General features: G+C 38.7%; 4 protein-coding genes and 1 long non-coding RNA gene across 8 annotated transcripts; 2 read left to right on the forward strand and 3 right to left on the reverse strand.

The window, feature by feature from the left end:
* Nucleotides 1-46: 46 nt before the first annotated feature.
* Nucleotides 47-3,783, reverse strand: LOC17888630. The gene is made up of 6 exons (XM_006293619.2): nt 3,601-3,783; nt 3,098-3,148; nt 2,369-3,007; nt 1,626-2,273; nt 898-1,536; nt 47-802 (listed from the first exon to the last, which is right to left on the reverse strand). Exons 2-6 carry the CDS (start codon nt 3,139-3,141, stop codon nt 193-195), a joined length of 2,580 nt encoding a protein of 859 aa, XP_006293681.2. The 5' UTR covers nt 3,142-3,148; nt 3,601-3,783; the 3' UTR covers nt 47-192.
* Nucleotides 3,784-4,169: 386 nt separating this feature from the next.
* LOC111831025 lies at nt 4,170-7,457 on the forward strand. 4 transcript variants are annotated; one of them, XR_002834324.1, is made up of 6 exons: nt 4,170-4,324; nt 4,596-4,680; nt 4,796-5,479; nt 6,139-6,276; nt 6,366-7,113; nt 7,203-7,457. It is a non-coding gene; the product is annotated as an uncharacterized LOC111831025 (long non-coding RNA). The 4 variants fall into 4 exon arrangements; XR_002834322.1 differs by having other exon boundaries at nt 4,796-5,727; nt 7,203-7,443; XR_002834323.1 differs by having other exon boundaries at nt 5,647-6,276; nt 7,203-7,443.
* Nucleotides 7,458-7,521: 64 nt separating this feature from the next.
* On the reverse strand, nt 7,522-14,596 carry LOC17890097 (intron-binding protein aquarius). Its single transcript, XM_006293498.2, has 14 exons — nt 14,067-14,596; nt 13,891-13,980; nt 13,711-13,773; nt 13,358-13,444; nt 13,121-13,273; nt 12,894-13,030; nt 12,453-12,687; nt 12,174-12,284; nt 10,687-11,745; nt 10,344-10,601; nt 9,740-9,925; nt 8,476-9,630; nt 7,979-8,329; nt 7,522-7,900 (listed from the first exon to the last, which is right to left on the reverse strand). The coding sequence occupies exons 1-14, from the start codon at nt 14,481-14,483 to the stop codon at nt 7,676-7,678; spliced, it is 4,527 nt and encodes a 1,508-aa protein (XP_006293560.1). The 5' UTR covers nt 14,484-14,596; the 3' UTR covers nt 7,522-7,675.
* A 289-nt stretch (nt 14,597-14,885) lies between these two features.
* LOC17888540 lies at nt 14,886-18,627 on the forward strand. The gene is given in 8 exon segments (XM_006294190.2): nt 14,886-14,910; nt 14,913-15,299; nt 15,636-15,970; nt 16,549-16,701; nt 17,111-17,203; nt 17,587-17,645; nt 17,929-18,022; nt 18,256-18,627. Coding segments are annotated over 8 exon segments (1,371 nt in total). The 3' UTR covers nt 18,481-18,627.
* A 204-nt stretch (nt 18,628-18,831) lies between these two features.
* On the reverse strand, nt 18,832-19,636 carry LOC17889067. Its single transcript, XM_006295751.2, has one exon. The coding sequence runs from the start codon at nt 19,612-19,614 to the stop codon at nt 18,994-18,996; it is 621 nt and encodes a 206-aa protein (XP_006295813.2). The 5' UTR covers nt 19,615-19,636; the 3' UTR covers nt 18,832-18,993.
* Between the last annotated feature and the right edge of the window lie 164 nt (nt 19,637-19,800).

A 19,800-nucleotide genomic window follows, 5' to 3' on the forward strand; every position in this document is an offset into this window, starting at 1 on the left:
AAAAAAAGTAAAACTAAGATGAAATAAGAAAGTCCACAAAAATATATTTCTCTGAGAGTTCTTCTACTTTCTTTCATCTTTTAAGATATCAAAAGATATATTTACTAGATGGCATACACAAGTTAGATGATATTGTTCTGAGTTCTCTTCATAATGCGATATCTAAAGCCAAATACCATATAAAACTAGTCGCTAAGGTGGTGGTGCTTCGTTATATAGAGGGAGAAACAAGTCAAGAAGGATCCCATTCTTTATCGCTTTCAGAGTCAGTGTTGCTTCCTTGGCTTCTTTGTCAAAGAGAGATTTCCATACGTCCAAACAGTTTGACTTCATCACATCCCTCCCAAACCCATTCGCCTCAGAAACAGCCTTCACAAACCACAACTTTTCCCCTACTTCCTTCACCTCTTCTTCAATACTAGACATAAACTCTCGGCCACATATTCCTCCTCCCCTGAGAAACAAGACAAGGCGATCCAGATCTCTAAATCCAGCAACAAAATTCTCACTCGTCGTCCTGATTAATTCCCAATGGGCCGAATTGTTGCCACCATTCTGATACACTCCTTTCTTAGGTTTGATATCTTTTGTATAGACATAATAAATAACACAAAGCAGCCTTTCCACCACGGGACTATCCCCAATCACGTCCCTTTTTGCATCGCTCCATATTCTATAGCAGAACCGTAACATAATACGAATGTCATCACACAATAAGAACATCGATTCAGCTATAAATAGGGAGAGCTCAACTCCTAGTCGTACAACCTCCTCTTTCAGTTCCTGCATTGCAAAATCATTCCTGCAAAACAACCAAAAATAAAAGTCGATATGAAGGCTTTCGACACGGGTAAGTGAGTAAGCAAAACTGTCAAAGGGATTAAGTAGTATACCGACCCTAGAATGTAAGGAGAAGATACGGGGAGTGCCTGCATCTCTCTATGCACTGGTTTGCCCAAAATAGGTGTAAAAAGGTTGCTAAGAATCCTACTCCTTACCACATTGGATAGTGCTTTTTCATAAAAAAGAGACCTCCACAAGTCCAAAATATCAGACTCTAATGTCTCCCTAGCATACCCATGCTCCTCTGAAACCTCTTCAGCGGGCCTCAGATTATCCTCTAGCTTCTTCAGCACATCTTGCTTGTATTTTTTAATAGCCGACAATAATAGTCTGTTATCAAAGGAGCTATCTTTTCTTCTTAGAACCATATCCAGGCGATGCAAAACTATGATCCCGTCAGCAAAATCCTTCCATGTGTTTCTGATCAATTCCCATTGGACCGATTTGCCACCATCCTGATACACGCCCTTCTTGGGTTTGATATGTTTTGAGTAGATATAGTAAATAACACAAAGAACCCTTTCTAACACGGGATTCCAGGCCGGTATTACACCTCTCCATAACTTATAGCAGAACCATAATAAAGTATGAATGTCATCACACAGTAAGAACATCGATTTAGCAATAAATAGTGAGAGCTCAACTCCTAGTCGCACAACCTCCTCATTCGGCTCCTTTATTGCAAAATCCTTCCTGCAAAACAAAAACAAAAAAAAGTCAATATGAAGGCTTTTTCACACGAGCAAGTAAAACTGTCAAAGGGGCTACGTAGTACTACTGACCCTAGAATGTAAGGAGAAAATATGGGGAGTGCCTGTATCTCGCTATGCACTGGTTTGCCCCAAATAGGGGTAAACAAGTCGCTAAGAATCCTACTCCTTACCACTTTGGGTGTTACTTCTTCATCAAAGAGAGACTTCCACAAGTCAACAATGTTAGACACTAACGTCTCCCTCACAAACCCATGCGCCTCTGAAACATCTTCTGCGGACCTCAATTTATCTTCTAGCTTCTTCAGCACATCTTGCTTGTAATTTTTAATAGCTGATGATAATAGTCTGTCATCAAAGGAGCTATCTTTTCTTCTTAGAACCATATCCAGGCGATCCAAAATTACGATTCCGTCAAGAAAATCCTTCCATGTGTTTTTGACCAATTCCCATTGGACTGAGTTGCCACCATCCTGATACACTCCATTCTTCGGTTTGATATCTTTTGTGTAGGCATAATGAATAACACGAAGCAGCCTTTCCACCACGGGACTATCACCAGTCACGTCCCTTTTTGCATCCCTGCATAGTCTATAGCAGAACCATAACATAATACGAATGTCATCACACAGCAAGAACATCGATTCAGCTATAAACAGCGAGAGCTCAACTCCTAGTCGCACAACCTCCTCTTTCAGTTCCTGCATTGCAAAATCCTTCCTGCAAAAAAAAATAATATATATCAATATGAAGGCTTTTTGACCCGAGTGAGTGAGTAAGCAAAACTGTCAAAGGGGCTAAGTAGTACTACTGACCCTAGAATGTAAGGAGAAGATATGGGGAGTGCCTGCATCTCACTATGCACTAGTTTGCCCAAAATAGGTGTAAAAAGGTTGCTAAGAATCCTACTCCTTACCACTTTCGATAGTGGTTTTTCATAAAAGAGAGACTTCCAAAAGTCAACAATGTTAGACTCTAACGTCTCCCTAGCAAACCCATGCGCCTGTGAAACCTGCTTTGCGGGGCTCAATTTATCTTCTAACATCTTTAGCACTTGTTGCTTGTATTTTTCAAAAGCCGACGATAAAAATGTGTCATCAAAGGAGCTATCTTTTCTTCTTAGAAGCATATCCAGGCGATGCAAAACAATGATTCCGTCAGAAACATCCTTCCATGTGTTTCTGATAAATTCCCATTGGACCGATTTGCCACCATCCTGATACACTCCATTCTTGGGTTTGATATGTTTAGAGTAGATATAGTAAATAACACAAAGAACCCTTTCTAACACGGGATTCCGGTAGGGTATTACACCTCTCCATAACTTATAGCAGAACCATAATAAAGTATAAATGTCATCAGAAAGCAAGAACATCGATTCAGCAATAGATAGTGAGAGCTCAACTCCAAGTCGCACAACCTCTTCTTTCATGCCCTCCTTCCCAGAGGACGTCCTACAAAACAAAACAACATTAGGACTTTTCTGACCTGAGGAACTAGGAAAACTACTCAAAAAGGGAAGGGACTAAGTAATCTTCACTGACCCCGCCAATGGACGCACAGCACCAGACGTCGTTATCGATTCCATCCTCGGGCTTTACAATTGTCGATCCATAAAATCACAGTTCAGAATTATTTAAAATTTACACTAGTTGGAAACTGAAAATACTCGTTGGAATCATAATAAATATAAACCCACACTTGATTCTATCAATCGGGCAACAGAGAGTAGAAACAATTATGATTTCTCGAATTTTTTTCTAAAAAGATTGAAATAAACACTGTGATTTCTAGATCGAATCTGTGGTCATTCAATTTCAGAAGAGTGAGGAAATTTACAATCAATTGGACAACACAACAAAAATAAACTTCTAAGCATAATTGAATGACAAAAGGTATAAAACGTGAGACGAAACATAATTGATTCGTCAAACGGAAAACAAAAGAGACGAAACTAAGCTTTCTCTCGAGTTAATATAGACAAGCATAGTTTTTCTTGTTGGGTTCCTTTGTAGAAAGCTAATAAGGGAATTAGAAGATTTCTTACATCGAGGATCAAACGGAGAGACGATGAAGCAGCCGAGCTTAACGTGGCTCCTGGCTCCGAAGAAGACCTTTGCTTGGCCGCCACTTTAATTACTACACCGTCGTGATTCACCGGCCAAAACAACACACAAGGAAATATTTGAAGCCAAGGAGAAGAACAAAACAATATATGTGAAATTATTGTATGAGCCTCCCTCTCTGAGATATGCGTTCCTTCTCTTTATAAACGTCTAATTTCCTTCTTTTTTTTTTCAAGTTTTCTTCTAATTTCCTTTCTTTTATAAAAATGAGGCCTTAAGTTAAGCCCAATTACGTAATGGGCCGACACCCTGTAACTGTTCGTTAATTCGTTTTGTACACCTTCAGTTCTTAAAATTTGCAGACAGGCTCTTGTTCAAAACTCAAGTAAGGTTTTGTTCGAAAACCGAAAAAAAAGAATAACTAAGGAATAGAAAGTTATCGTCGGCCCATGAAAAGCATGGCCCAGGCCCATTAGTTGCTAATTAATAGAGGGAATTGGAAAAAGGAGATGTGACATTAATTTAAAAAGGTAAAAAGGTTCCTATTGGCTTTTATTTGTTTTTGTGTCTATCTTGGATTCCCCAGCCGTCCCCCTCATCTTCCTTGGGTTATACAAATCTCAATGATAAGTCTGAGAAATTTTTTCTACCAACAAAGATCTTTGAGCCCTGTTAATATTTGGTTTTCAATCATTCAGTTTCGAGGTAGAGTACTTACGTTTCCATAAACTTTTCTTCCATATTTTTTTGATTCTAACTTTCTCTAGTCGATTTGGTGTTGTATTGTACCGAAGAGGCCTTTTGGTTTGTTGAGGGATTTGAAAAGAATTTTTCTTTACTGATGTATTATATAAGAAATGGTGGTACCTCATTACTAATAAAAAGCCATACGTTTCAGTCTTGAAAATCTCTATTCCATCAAAAAAAGTTCTGTTTAATCTCTAGCTTATTATGCTTACTGAATTAACATCTTCAGGTCAACAATAAGGTGACAGCTTATGGTCGCAGAAAACAAAAGTTTGGAGCAACAGAGGACAGCATATTGAACTGAACACAGCACAGTAAGTCTTGATAGTTTTATTCAATTTCTTAAAAACAAAGAGAGTATCTATGTTTTTTTCTTACCTACTACTACTGCTGTGGACATAGTCTTAGTGTTTCTGTTACATTTCACAGAACATGTGTGTATACATACAACGGGTAGCAGTAAAGGCGAGTTGGGAAATCCTATCTCCAAGGGAAAGTAGAGACTTGTGTGGAGGAGATGGCGTGTGGGTTGTTATCATGTTGCATTTTAAAAACCAGATGTTTTACACACACATGGGGAGAAATGTGACTAAATGGCCAGCTATTATGCCATGGGACCTGTTGAGAACGAAAAGGAAACCTGCTGAAAGGAAAAGCAAGTGAAGGCTACCGGGCTCATTACATTCTCTGTGTGCTGGCTGGTTACTGCAATCTATTCTCTGGCACTCGATATGGATGTTTTTAATAAACCTGAGAGAACCATCTCCTTGTGCATCACACTCCATTGGCCATATGTGGAAATCAGTGTCTCTTTCAGAAAGAGACAGCTTAAGCCAACAAAAAGAAGGAAAACAAAATCCTCAAGGGCAACTCTACAGAATATCAGCTTCAATTGCATCATGCTGAAGTAGGAAGGCATCTCAGACTGAGACTTGAGTCCGGAAGTGAATAACAGCTTTTTGCCTAGAATTCCCAATTGTGTGAGATGGTTAAAATTCCTGGTTCAGGAGTGAGCTCCCGCAAGTCTCCAGTTTCAGTTGGTCCATCTTATGAAGTGTAACAGCTGAGAAATATAAAGAGAAATGATGGAGGGTCTGTCTACTAAAGGAACAGGTACTTCTTTCTAACCATCATCTATTTTCAGGTCACTGCAATGGCAGAGGAAATCGCATTTTTTTTTTTCTTTTTCTGATTGGTTAGTTTTATACGGTATCAACCGCTTTATTAACGTATACTAGTATTTGCTCGGGGTTGGGCACATCTATATATACAAATACTAGTATATCTGCCAGTATCTCTCGTCACCTTCCTCTCAACTCCCGTCTCTGTCAATCTCTCTCTCACCTTTCCGAGCCGCTCTGGTGAACTCTCTCATTCATGCTTGATTTTTTATTTTTTGGTTATGATTCTGCAAGTAACGGCTAGGCTAGGTTTTGATTAGCATACATTAGTTGAAATTCTCAATATCGCCGATAGCTTTCTTGACCTAACTTTGCGTTCTCCTTAGTTGCGTTTATGATTTTGATGGTTTTTCTTATAATCTGTTAGTGATTCTTCCGACGAAAGCAATTTGTTCCATCTGTCTATCTCAAGTTAATCTCTGATAGCTTGTTCTTCACGTTATTGTGGTTGCTTTTATGTTTTGGGTTTTGTTTTCTAACGAACTCCATTGGCCTCTGTGTCTTGTTCCTGACCTGTTTTGCAATTCTTATATAATCTTACTAAATGTCTCACGAAATTATTGGTCTTTTTGTCTCTCTCTCTCTCTCTAGTTACTACTGTTTAATCAATCTTCAAACACATCTGAGATGGATCCTCTTGGTGGGTTTTCACAACTTTTTGTGTCTTTTAACAATGCTTATGCTACTAAGGACTTTGACAAATGCGATCAGATCTTGTCTCAACTTCAGGTTTTTTTTTTCTCTTTTGTCCTTACTCCTCAACGGAATCTTTAAGAGTTTATATATTGCAATTATCTGATGTATAATTTTTTTTCCAGGCTTATGTGGCCCAAGAAAGGAATGCAGATCAACATAATCTGGTTGGTTCTGAAGACAATAGTTGTCTGGTCCGTGGCATGCAACATCCTCTGCTGGTCAATGTTCAAAAAGACCCTGGCTTTCAAGAAGAAGCAGCTGGCCATCTCTCAAGTGCAGTGGGAGGCGGCTTGGATGTTGGTGGTTTTCATGCTGATGCAGTGGGAGACGGCTTGAATGTTGGTGGTTTTCATGCTGATGCAGTGGGAGACGGTGTGGACGTTGATGGATTTCATGATGAAGATCAAGATAACGGTGTTATCAACTTTGATGATCTTGTACTCGACTTCGACGTAATTGATGGTCTGGAAGACCTTGATCCGGCTTCTGTGGATAAACTCATGACAGATCTTCTTGATGATGATGTTTGGGACAGTTCTATCTCCGTCTGCTGGTGGAAATCAAGTTTTACCTGTCAAGCAACAGTATCCCGGTGCAGTTAGGGCTCAGGATGAGATGGTTGGTGGAAATCAAGCAAATGACGATGAGATGGTAACAGATGACAGTGAAGCAGATGGTCTTGAGGACAAATATGCAGATGGTCATGAGGACAGTTATGCAGATGGTCATGAGGACAGTAAATCAGATGAGGATATGGGCAGTGATGCACATGACGATGAGGACACTGATGCAGATGACTATGAGGAGATGGTTCATGACCAGCTTGAAGAGTTAGCACGACCACGTCGGTCGATAAAACCTACTGCCAGAGTAAGTGTCTAAGTGAGTAAGTTGTTGGTCATTTGGGTTTTATTCATTTATTTATTTATTGAACTTTTGTTTCTTTTTTGTTTTTGTAGTTACTGCAGAGTGCAGGGAATAGAAACTTCACCGAGTTCGTCAGATGAAGAGTGAAATTGTAGACATATGAAGACCATTTGTTTTTGAAAATTCTTTTTGAAAAATCTTATTTTTGTGTCTTGAGAATGCTTCAGAAAAGCATTATTTTGTTTGTCTTGCCAAAATTTTTGTAAAATGTTGTCTCTCTGTTCTCACTCTCTTGTGTTGTTGCTCTACTTTGGTATCATTTTTTCGATTTGATCTCCTGCAAAACCTTTATGCTCTTCATCTTCTTGCTCTTATGTTTGCTTCCACAACAAATATGAGTTGAATGATTGATAAGACAAAAACAAAAGTTGGTAATTGTCAGACAATGCTACAAATTCAGTAAAAATATCTTACAGTAGCAACAAATTCACTCAGTGTTCCATACATTAAACTCACTCATCACCCTCCTAGTGGATTAATTTGATATCCCCAGTTTTGATTTGTCCTAATTCTCATCAGCCTTTCCATTCTCACTGCTAAATCCATTATTGTCCACCTCCATTCCAACAATCTCCTTCAATGATTCACCGTCTATGTCTGGAGCTTGGTTTTGTTGCTGCGTATTTGTCTCACCATCTACAGCTCCTATTACTGAGTCACTCTCCATGTCGTGATTACCATCTTCCATCTGTTGCATGTTGTTCTGGTATTGCTCATACACTCCTTGTGCCTATCCAATGCATGAAACTAATCAGTTTCCACACAAATATTATTAGTTGTTATCCAAGCAAGCAGTTTGTGTCGTTACCTGGTAAAACTGATTCATCCTATCGTGAACTATGTGAGCCATCTCTTCAACATCATGAACAAAATAAGGGTTTTCAACTTCCACCACCGCACGATCTGTATACGCTGTGTTCTCACTAAGATTGAGTCCGAGCTGATCGGGTCTTTGAAGAAGAAGCTGAAACGTTGGTTGCAGCTCATAGCACTGTTCAAAAAGAGAACGGCGACAGAACACATACAAACCGAGCCGAGCACGTGACATTGCAACTACCAACCTTCTTACATCACGTAGATGACCCACAAACCGTGTCCGTACAAGAGAGAGCAAAATAAAATCATTCTGTTGTCCTTGGAACTTGTCCACTGTAGTCACCTAAGGAAACAAAACCAGAAAGTCAAAACACAAGCAACTGTGAGATACCTTTCTTAGGGAGGGGTATCATAATAACCAGTAAGTCATCATACGATCTCTATCATATTAACACATCTAATAAATACTTTAGTAGGAGGACATTTTACCTTGCTCGGAGGGCCAATGAAAGGATACGGCACACATCGACGGTTGATAACATCACGGATTAAGAGCTTCTGACCATTATATGTCGTCAATATTGATATCTTATTCGCAGGATATCCTAACAATCTCATGTATATATAGACACTGACGATATATTCAGCTTCTCCCTGATTTTGATAAAACCATGGAGATGGTGTTGATTCTCCTTTTCCCTCATAATCTGGCACATTTACCAATTGATATTCATATGAGAGTCCAGCATTTGCTCTCTGAAATATGGGTGCTTCCTTAACAATAGAAAGGTCTCCCAAATCTCTGTATCTCCAGTTGTAAAGTTTGGCTAAGCTTGGCCTTGCTCTTCCTTGAGCATTGAGCTCAATGTAAGGAATACCAAGACGAACAAATCTCGTAAACAAACTCTGATCCATGTGACTATATTTCTGGAAAGCCATATTCTTCACTACGGGAGGTAGCTGGTGGTGATCACCAATCAATATACAGCGCTTGAGTCGTGCATGACCATCTTCTTGCCTCTGAAGCAACATTGGTATGAAAGTCTCAATTTCCAAAATCTGGGCACTTTCTTCCATCAACAAGTTATCATATTTGAACCCCAACTGAAGAAAATCTCTCCTCTTTAATGCTGCATGAGTACACGTCATTGCTACAATCTTCGCTTGTTTGGTCATGAGGTAATTTGCTCTATCAGCAGTTGACTTGAGTAGTTCAAAGGCCCGACACTCTTCTAGCTCTTGAAACACTGTCTTGAGATGAGAGAAACAGCCTTTAGCTGCCCTCATGTCTTTCTCAAATGACTCCCCACTAAAGACAGGTTTAGGGGTGTCTGAGAAGAAATCTTTAAACGGGAAGCGATCTCGAACAAAAGATTGATTGTTTTCATTTCCAGCACAAGCAGCAAGAAATATCTCCCAGCGCGAGTATACATGAAGCAACCAGAAATACCCAGCTGTTTCACAGGTATAGCCTACATCTTCTGGAAGCTGAAGGGATCTTGCTAGTCTCTCAACCTCATTGAGCAGTTCCAGACGCCGAACAAGCATGGCATTGACACGGCCTTGTCTACTAAAGTCAAGATCAGTAGCAAGCTCTTGTTCACCTTGACCCAAACGAAGTAGATACCTCGCCGGTACATCCCTCTGAAAAAAAACAAATCCATGTAGTTTGTCTCTCAGAACTCCGTCAGACATGTAAACCATTAAATATTACTCCATATAATAACAAAAGAAAAGAAGATGCCAGTAGTACCTCCATTATCTTCTCAAAAAGATCATTCAAAGCCTGATTTGAATGAGTGATTATTAAGGTCCTTTGAGAAGGACAGTTGTGATATAGAACATTTAAAATTTGCACTGCTGTATCAGTCTTTCCGGTACCTGGTGGACCGACCACCATAGTTAAGCCAGGCTGAATACCAGATATTATTGCTCCAACCTGCAGGGAAATAGTAGGCATACACATGGTTTGATTACAAGCTGCATCAAAGATCAATATCTTGAATCCAAACCATATATTTTGGTACATTTTCTCATCCAGCGGAAAGGGAAGGTCCAAATAAAGGAGAAAACTGCTTTTAAACATCAGGTGAAACTTTCTCCAAATAAAACAGAATGGCATGGGAACAATATTGTTCAACTCAAATCGATAAAAGAGACAAAATTAAACCAAATGCTTCACGATTCAATGAAAAGAGCAAGCACAATATTTTACATAGGTTCTAAAGTGTCTTGTATCAAACACAATATTTCTCATATGACTTGATTGTATTGTAAGAGTAAGGATTCTAAGATGATAATTTTCTCACCATTTGAAGAAAATAGCAAGGACAATGAAAAGTAGAAAGAAGTAATACCTGTGTAGGTGTAAATTTAACTGAGTTCTGCTTCGGTTGGTCCTGAGGATAAGGCCCTGGGTCAGGTGGGGTATACGCCTCAACAATAAGTTTCTCCTTCGTGGAAACATCCACCATATTAACATTGTCTGCTGGATTGACTTCAGATATCTTATTTCCAGAAAGAGCAGCATTCCCTTTTAGTGTCTTTGGAAGAGTAATTCGAAACGGAGGCCTTGGATCCAGAGCTTCAGCACCATCAGCATTGATGAAAGATACCTAATATGCACAAAGTATGAGAGATATGGAAAATAAAACAGTTCTAGAACACATAATATACCAACGAATATACGTAATTACTAACCTCATAATCTGCAAAACTTTCACTGAGATGATTTGCATCAAGGAAAGTATCTTTGAAGTCTACTGTTTTCAACAGATTTGGCATATTAGGCCACTGTGCAGCAGAAGGGTTCCCATATCCAAGAAAAACATTATGCAACCACTCCGGCACAATACAATATTCATTCATGAGATCTCTGATAGATTCCAGAATAGCCTTGAAGTTGTTCTCCTTTGGTTTTCTCCTCATTAGCACATTAAATGTGCTATACACATCCTCCGCACCTTTTTCAGCAATGTCTGTAACATCTATGTGATACTGTGCAGCATCTAAAGCAACAGTCACAGTCCTCATTTCACCTTTAGGGGGTTTCCATTCGTCCCGTTTAACTCTTCCAGTAAAATCATTCATCAGATTACCCTCCTCATCACGGATATCGATGATTTCACAACCACGAACATACTGAAGCCCGAGCTTCTGTGGGACTGTAGCTTTATCAGCTTCCTCTGGACCTAACGGCTCAAATAAAGGGCGTATACAAAGCAAGAACAATACATCATGCTCTTTAAGAGAATTCCATTCAGATCTTATCTGCGATCTGTAACTCTTAATACTGAAAGTAACTTCTGCAGTCACAGATGAAGGTTTCTCTTCTCCAATATTAGGCTGCTTCACCTGAGTGATTTTGAAATCATTAATCGGAACCGCCATTCGTGACCAACCACGAAAAGCAGTGTCCCCCTCGTTATTTATGTGCGCAAGAAGATGTGGTACAGCCTCCTGTATATCTTCACGAATCTCATAGGTGGATTCTAGACGGAAGAGATTGAAGTTTCTAAGGAGGTAATCATGGAGTGTTAGAAACTGAAGATTAAGCTTTGGAAGAGCGAGGCAACCTTCCCCAGAATAGTTAATGCTAGGAATAACACTTTCATCCCACATAATTTGCTCATTTGGGTACAAAGGCAGAGCGTTTATCGCTTCTTTCTGAGACTGTTGCTTCTCAAAAGAGGAGACAACGACCTCGGTCAGAAAATCCTTACTATCTGCCCAAGGATCATCTCTTGAAACCAGTTTGAGCTGCACAGAAGGAAAATAAAAATAAGAGCAAATGTATGTGGCCATAAATTAGACTGTAAGGCAAACCGTAGTATATTTTCAAAATACTAAAATTAGCAGCAGAAAGAAGTAAAAAACGGTTACAGATTTTCTTTCCCGTCTCCATTTATGCCTTCACTCGTTTCTCACACTATCAGCACAGTATAATACCGTAATGGGAATTTACACAAGCTGATATTTAACGTCTAAATTTGTTGTGTCAACCTTAGCATGTCACTCAGACTTTATATTGTATTTTAGCTAACCATTTTTGCCAATGGTATTCACTGAAGATCACAGCTATAAGACCCTAAGAATCTATAGTGATATCCTGAATCCCCATGCCGAGGTGCCAAGATAGATAAAAATTCACATGTGAACCTACAAGAATAAGTTTTCCAGATATATACCTTTGAGCAGACAACATCCCTTAAATCTTCAAGAGAAAGCACAGACAATCTCCTCCGAAGATCAGAACTCTTATGAACAGAACCAATGTTAGCCAATGACAAATCCCGCAACTGAAATAAACAAAATAACAACAAATGTGAGAACTAGGGAAGAGTGAATATTAGTAAAATAGGAAAAAAGTAGATCGATAACTTCACAAAATCCAACAGAAACAAAACAAAAAACCTAGAACACAAAACTAACTATCTATTAATTAACTATGATTATTAGGACAATACCTTAGGCATTTTCTTAAAGGCAAGTAGCTGAAACGCCATAAAACGATCGTAATGAAATTGAAGTGCTTCATCATCAGTTAATTGTGTTCCGTCATGGTCCTTTATTTCAAACTTTTCATAGAACTGTAACAAGTCAACTAATTGGGCGAAAAGCTTCCCCTTTTCATGTTTGTATAGGGCACTCAGTCGACATTTTGCAACAACAGCTATATCCGCCACAAGAGGTCTTAGGTATCTGCAATAATCAAGATGAAAATATATTAAAAATACGGTCCAGTAGCGAATAGTAATGCAATGGACAGTAAATGGCGCAGCATATCAAGACTAATAACTAGATATTATCAGGACTAAAAAAGAAAACCTAAAATGCATTCTCAAATTGCTTAAACAGATTTAACTTTTTAGTGTACAAATAACTTGCGTCGTGTGAAACATTCGTACCTTCTTGTTGGGAGTTGGTTCAGCATGTCAATGAGAAATTCCATGAATCTCTCACAATATAAGACAGAAGAATCATCAACCAATGGAGATCCAGCGGTATCATCAACTTCATCCGCAAAAACCCCGTGATCAAGCACCTAGAAAGAAAGATATGAATTTGCATAATTATGCGAGAGATAATTTGAAGAACATAGACCACTATAGCCCAATGAAAAAGGCATATATACCTCAACAAATTCTTCTATTAGGCCTCGAACAAAATTTGCTTCAGGTGATGAGGATAGATCAAATTTCTCTCCCTTTGACTTTGCCTCAGCTGCCCATTTCTTTGATGATCTCTTCCACTTTTTAATTAGATCAGGTTGAAGGCAGAGCTCCATCTAGAGTTGTGAGAATATATGATGATATCAGAGCAACTACAAAATATTTCACTATCCTTAACAAATAGTGAAGATATCACCTACCTGGAAACGTCCATAAGACAAACTGTGCCAAGATTGCAATCCTGCTAGACTTAGAACAATCTCATTAACCACTGCGTCTTCCAAACTCTGTAACATCACCCAGTTAAGAATATTGAAGAAATCAAAAATAGCACCAGGATATAAATTGTGCACAAGCATGAAATAAAAGGTTGTCCGCATGAAATAATTATCTTAACAGACATTTTAACTGAGTAGCAACACAGTTGTATAGTCCGGGATGACCAGTTACTAGTTACTAAATCATGTATTTTCTGTTCTCGAGTAATGTACAGCAGAATTTCAAAAGTACTTGCAACCCATATAACAAAATTTATGTAAGAAACAGAACAAACCTGGAAAGCATTAATCATGAAGACCAAATAATTTGTCTTTTCAGCAATAGTCAAATCTCTTCCCTACAATGGTAATCAAAAGACAACATGAATATATGATTCGCCTAACATCTGGTGATTATCTCAAACAGAAACCCCACTAGAATCATAAATAACAAAACATAAGGGTAGACCACAAACCTCTTTGAGACGAAGAACCTTCTGAAGAAACTTCTTGAATAGATCGTCCCGATCATGAAAGCAAATCCAAGCTGCTACATTCTCCCGGAACTACAAAGCGTGAAGAAGCAATGTTAAACAATAATGTTTTCATCATATACAACCAATTAAATACAAAAGAGAGCAAGATTAGTTACCTTCTCGTTAATCATAAGAATCATAGACATCACATGCTCGAACGTAGCCGTCTCGGGATCAAAATTCGGCCATAGATAGTTCTCCAAGTACTGACTCACTTCCAGAATCATGACTCGCTGAAGTGGAACCGGTTTACGACCACTAGTTACCTTAAGCTCCGTTACATAAATCTCTTTAACCACCTCCGGATCGAACGGTTTCTCAGGCAGCTTGCCACCAGTCTTAATCCAGCTCTCCTCAGCAATTTTCGTCAACCTGTCTTGCTGAATCTCCGATAAAGTGATGGAGCTCGGTAAATTGGATCCAGGCTTTGACTCTAATGGCTTCTCAGCAGGGTGGCTAGGTAACTCCAATGGATACTCGGCCACTCTGTGGCGCTTGAAGTCGTACGTGCCGGTTCCATAGACCTTCGTCATTTCTCTCACGCGAAAGCTCCTTGCTCGAGAGAAGTGTGAGAATCAAGACATATAAAGAACGAAGATGTTCAGAGAGTGGAGAAAGAGTAAGTTGAGGATTTTTAGGGCTTAAGCCTCTCTCGCGGAGGTGGATATCATCGTCGTCGCAGATAAAGGCGGTGTTTATGACCCGACCCGACCCGACCGTCCTCACTGATGCTAGCATAGTTTCAGCTGGACTTGGGCCTTTATTGGGCTAAAGTGATTTTCAGTCCAATATAAAATTGAACTGAGCGAAAATAAACCGAGTCCAATCAAATAAAATTGAAAATTCAAAAAAACCGAAAAGCAATTGGTATAAACCGAAATTAAAACTGTTATGCGCAAAGTCTGTGACCACCAATGATAAAATCAAGTGGACGGATGGGTGGTGATGTTGCATCCACGAGTCTGTGATACTAAAATGGCTAACCAGCTCTTCGCTCCACCAAACCATGGCTTCATTCAACCACTCTTGGCTCTCTTCTCCACTCACCGAAACTCCTACTTTCTTCTTGTCTCCATCTCAACAACCAAAATCCTTGAAACTCTCACTTTTCCGAACTCGGAGCAACTCGTCCTCGCCGGAACGCTCGTCGGAGGTTGAGGTTGATCCCGTGAAGCTCGCCTTGAAGAAAGCAGAGGCTTATAAGAAATCGAAATCAGAGCGAGAAGTAGGAGAGAAAAATGCCGGTGAGGAGGAATTGCCGCTCTCGGTTAAGGCTGCTATGCAAAAAGCCAATGATTATAAGAAAAGGAAAGGGCTTGGAGCTGATGTCGTCGAGGAACCTAAACCCAGTTCAGTAAATACCATATTTTTTGTACAAATTTCTTGCAACTGTCTTTGCTTGAGTTTGTAGATCAAATGCAGTTTTCAAATAGGCTGTACTATCATTTATATGGCTTTTGTTGCCATTTCATTTCTTAGAAAGGTTGGTTCTTTATTGGATTTAGAAGTAAGGTTTTTGACTTGTAGCTGCATTAGTGGAGAATTGTTCTGTATGTTCAACATTGAAGTGCTTGTTCATGTTGTCAATTATGTGCAAAGTTAATATTTATTTGATCTTTACATGTTAATATGTACAAGTTTAATCAAAACATGATCCGGGGATCTTTATTTTTTGTGTGTTTCAGGTAGTGTAGAGCAAAGTCTTGTCAGATCGTCAAATAAGGTTGTTGAAGATAATGATGTTAAGAAGAAAGAGTTGAAAGTCTCCAGCATTGATTTCATGGGGCTTGGCTTTGCTGATAAGAAAACCACAAGAGGGCTTCCAGCTGGACTTGTTCCTGTTATAGACTATCTTCCTGAAGGAGACTTACCTGAGGTGGAGTTTATTGTTGGTGATAAAACGAGATTTGCCGAGACAGATAAGGATATCAAGCAAGAAGGAGATGAAAACTCTGATGTTTATAAGCCCAAAGTTTCTACATGGGGAGTTTTCCCAAGACCTAGCAACATTTCCAAGACGGTATGTGATTAGCCCATCTAAATATTGTCTTATGCAATTGGATTAGTTGTTCCAAAAAACTCAAAGGAGAAAGAAGTTGTTTGTCCAATGTTGTTAAGTTAGGGTATATAGAGCCAATTACTCCAAATTATTAAAGGTAGGAGTAACTGAAAAGTTTGATGGATCTTCCTTTAGCACTAAGTACATTCTAATTTGTTGGCTACAGTTGTTTGGTAGTCTGAAATGAGAAAAAATATAGATAGTTCTTTAAACTGTTTTGAGTAATTCGTTTCTTGTTGATGGTAAGCAAAATTTTATCAACTCTGCCAGACTTTTTATTCCTCGTTTTAAGCTAGATGATAAGTGAATACATGAATATGTCCAACACTATCACTATGTTCTCCAAGTAGCATTTGCGCTAGGTTTCTGAACAACTCGAACCTCTAAAACTAATCCATTCATGTTCATGAGCTTGGGGCCAATTTTAGCTATATGAATTTGCATCTTCGGATTAGAACTTTGTCAAATATTAACTTCGTTGGTTTTATAATGTATACTTTCCTGAGGATAGAGATATATCCTTTTTTTTTTTTTTAAAGTTTGGTGGTGGAAGAACACTCCAACCGGGTGATTCAGTTGAAACCGCTGAAGAGAGAATTGCAAGAGAAGCGCGGACAAAAAAATTGCTCACTGCCTACAAGGAATCAATCGGACTGAATATTGATCCCAAACTCAAACTTGAGTGTGAGAAGGTACTTTAAAGACATTTTTGCTCTTCTCTGAGAAAAGACCTATGCTGAAGTTAAGTTGGATGTAATATAGAAAAAAAAAAAAACTCATATACAGAGTAAATTTGCCCTCAATGAGAATGATCCAAGTTATAGCTTATAAAGTTTTAGCTGCTGTTTAGAATCTTATTTATTGATATATAGAGCAATGATATGGGTTCAGCTGAAACTATGATTTGGACTCAAGTTTGCTCAGCAAAATTCTCTTATTTTAATAGTTAGATAAAATAATTGATTTGGGTGGAGAAAAACTATGAAAAAATTATAACTTTTTTTGTGCTTCTATTTGTGCTTCAAGATAGCTAGAAATTAGAATCGTTTTGCTCATCATCTACTTCTTCCCTTGATTTAACACTTTCTTTAACTATAACAGGCGATAGAGAAGGGGAACTCACTTATGGATTCTGGGAAACTCAAGGAAGCTTTGCCATACTATGAAAAGGTCATGGAGAAAATAGTTTTTAAGGTAATTTCTCCAAATCTGGTTTATTTCTTCATGTCAATGTTTATGCATCAATCTACTCATACAACTATTCGTCCTTCACATGCCTTACTCTTTTTGACTGCATCAGAATTTTTTATTATCTATCCGCATCATGTATGTGAAGCAGAAAATCCAGCTATCTTATATAACAACCAACCACATAATCAATAAAAGGCTTTTAAGAACCTGATTATTTTGTATTATTAGTTTCATGACCTTGTTGTGTGATACTCTATCGACATCTTAATCCATTGATCCACCTAGATACCGAAAGAAGTAGTTCTTCAGATTTTTTTTTTACTTGTAAGTCCTTATGTTCGCAGCAGTAGATGTGACCTTAACAAGATATGAGTTTAGTTGTACAGAGTGAGCTTCACGGACAAGCAGCTTTGCAGTGGTCTATTTGTCAGGATTCACTTCGAAAGTAAGTTTCTCTCTCTTCGTATTTAGCTTGATGCTACGACAGGGTGACTAGTATTTCTTCATGAGTATTTGACTATTTAATAGCCTCATTAAAGTTTTTTGTAAACCATTGTCCCAAAACCTCCAAAAGTCCCCAAGGAAACCACAAAATACTTGAAGCTTCCCCTGTTTATACTTACCAAGTTGATGGCCATTTGTGAATCCTCAAAAGTAATCTTGTTGACTGCTGTTTAGTATTTATGGGCTCCTGTGCCTTAAAACTGTTGTTTTGGAGTGATTTACAGGGCAAATAAGGCAAGGGGTATGTATGAGAAGCTTCTATCCCATCCAAATCCAAGAGTGAGCAAGAAAGCGAGGCAGTTCATGTTCAGTTTCCAGGTAACTCAAAACAACTCACAATAGTATCATACCTACCTACTAAGCACAACGAGCAAGATGAATTGTGTTTTCTCTGTCACTAAGATTGGACAAGGGCCATTCATAACTCTATATGTTTTCTTATTGTGTGCTTAATGATAATAAGTGTTGGCTTCTCGTAGTGTCTTCTATTCTCTAGTTTTGGCAAACAGTTTCGCTTAAAAATGTGAGGGCTTTTCTTTACACACTTGTAGGCAATGGAGATGCTGAAGGTTAAGGGGTCGAGCTACATGGAGGGGAACACTGGTTATCAGAACTACTTTGAAGCCTTTGTCAAAGATAACGTGAATTACAAAGCGCAGGAGGATAATGAAAGAGAGGCAATGGGTATAGATGAGACACTCCTGTATGTGATTCTGCTTGCGTCTCCGATTCTAATGGTCTTTGTTGTGGCTGCACAGAGAGGGAATATCCACTGAGACGCACTAATTATTGTCAACTTCTTACATTTAAGTGTTGTAAATACAATATAGGTAATGTGATGCAACCAGCTAAGTTAGTCATTGTTTGGTTTGCATCTATTGTTGACATAAATTAAAAATTCATTTTATTACAATTAAGGATCATGCTCACAAAGCTTTTCTTATTAATTGAACAAACATAACAGAATATGAGAATCAAACTCCAAAAGAATAAATAAACAAAGCTAGTTGATCCTAGTTTCTTTTACCTTTGGATGAGTCTGATACTTCAACTCCACAAATATATACGAAAACATATAACAACCCCATCTAGGAAAAGAAGTATTTTTGAATAAAGAAGTTGAAAACCACCTTTAAAACTAGGAATCCCCAAGTTCACTCAAAAGTCTTAAATCACACTTTTTTTACGTTTTATTTCATTAAGCAAATTTTAACGTCTTGTGTCATGCAGAACCCTTAGTGTCATAGGATTTGATCATTCATGGCCACACCACATGTCACAAATCCTGACTACTTTTTGGTCTGGCCCTGGCCAGCCGCAGAGCCACCTTTGCCTCCTCCAGCAGCATCACCAGCTCCAGCAGCTCCACCAGTACCACCAACATTAACCGTTGTAACTTTAAACCTATCATCTCTTAGATCTGATGGACCCAAATTAATCCCTTTAGAAGTGAAACGTGGCGAACCAGTACTGAGACTCCTCTGCATAGTCATTGATTTTGTAGGAGGACGAGAGTCTTGTTTGAATTGGGACACAGCATCACCGATTTTATTGAAGAAACCAAGAAACTCGCCTTTAGCTGCACCTGGAAACATCTTTTTCAGCAGCTGAAGTTGTCCCACGTAAAGCTCCCTCATATACTCTAATACCATCAAGACTCTCATGTCCATCCTCGATCCCTCATCATCACCCTCTTCACCATCATCACCACCTTGTTCTTCGTAAACTCTATGGTAGCTATCTCCCATGTCGCTGTACTGTCTCTTCATACTCCCACTTCTTAACCTTGTGGATTCATGGTCATCGAACAATCCAAAGAAGAGATTGTTCTTGCAGTTGTTGTTGTCTTCGCATTGGTAACTCAGAGAGTTGATGCTAAGATGTTTCTTCCCCATAGGCATATTACTCATAGAATAGAAAAAGTTAGCCAAATCTTTTGAGCAGCTAGCGTATCTTTTGCTTCGTATTGTTAATATAGATAGTGTGTGTTTCAAAGATCTGATGATAAAACCCCAAGGAGGTTTAGATATATAGAGAAAGATCTTTTGCGTGTTACCGACTTGTCAACACGACGTTGTCCACGACTTCTTCAACAA

Source organism: Capsella rubella, unplaced genomic scaffold (genome assembly GCF_000375325.1).
Source record: "Capsella rubella cultivar Monte Gargano unplaced genomic scaffold, Caprub1_0 scaffold_4, whole genome shotgun sequence".
Lineage (NCBI taxonomy): Eukaryota > Viridiplantae > Streptophyta > Magnoliopsida > Brassicales > Brassicaceae > Capsella > Capsella rubella.

What these genes read in the sequence shown, in the direction of transcription:
- LOC17888630 (XM_006293619.2), bottom strand. Translation starts at nt 3,141, where the DNA reads ATGGAATCGATAACGACGTCTGGTGCTGTGCGTCCATTGGCGGG. An exon ending in TCTTCTCCTTACATTCTAGG is followed by an intron (nt 2,274 to 2,368) that starts GTCAGTAGTACT and finishes TTTTTTTTGCAG; the next exon opens with GAAGGATTTTGCAATGCAGG. An exon ending in TCTTCTCCTTACATTCTAGG is followed by an intron (nt 803 to 897) that starts GTCGGTATACTA and finishes GTTGTTTTGCAG; the next exon opens with GAATGATTTTGCAATGCAGG.
- LOC17890097 (XM_006293498.2), bottom strand. Translation starts at nt 14,483, where the DNA reads ATGACGAAGGTCTATGGAACCGGCACGTACGACTTCAAGCGCCACAGA. An exon ending in TTAAATTTACACCTACACAG is followed by an intron (nt 9,926 to 10,343) that starts GTATTACTTCTT and finishes ATTTCCCTGCAG; the next exon opens with GTTGGAGCAATAATATCTGG. An exon ending in TTTTTGAGAAGATAATGGAG is followed by an intron (nt 9,631 to 9,739) that starts GTACTACTGGCA and finishes GTTTTTTTTCAG; the next exon opens with AGGGATGTACCGGCGAGGTA.
- LOC17889067 (XM_006295751.2), bottom strand. Translation starts at nt 19,614, where the DNA reads ATGAGTAATATGCCTATGGGGAAGAAACATCTTAGCATCAACTCTCTG.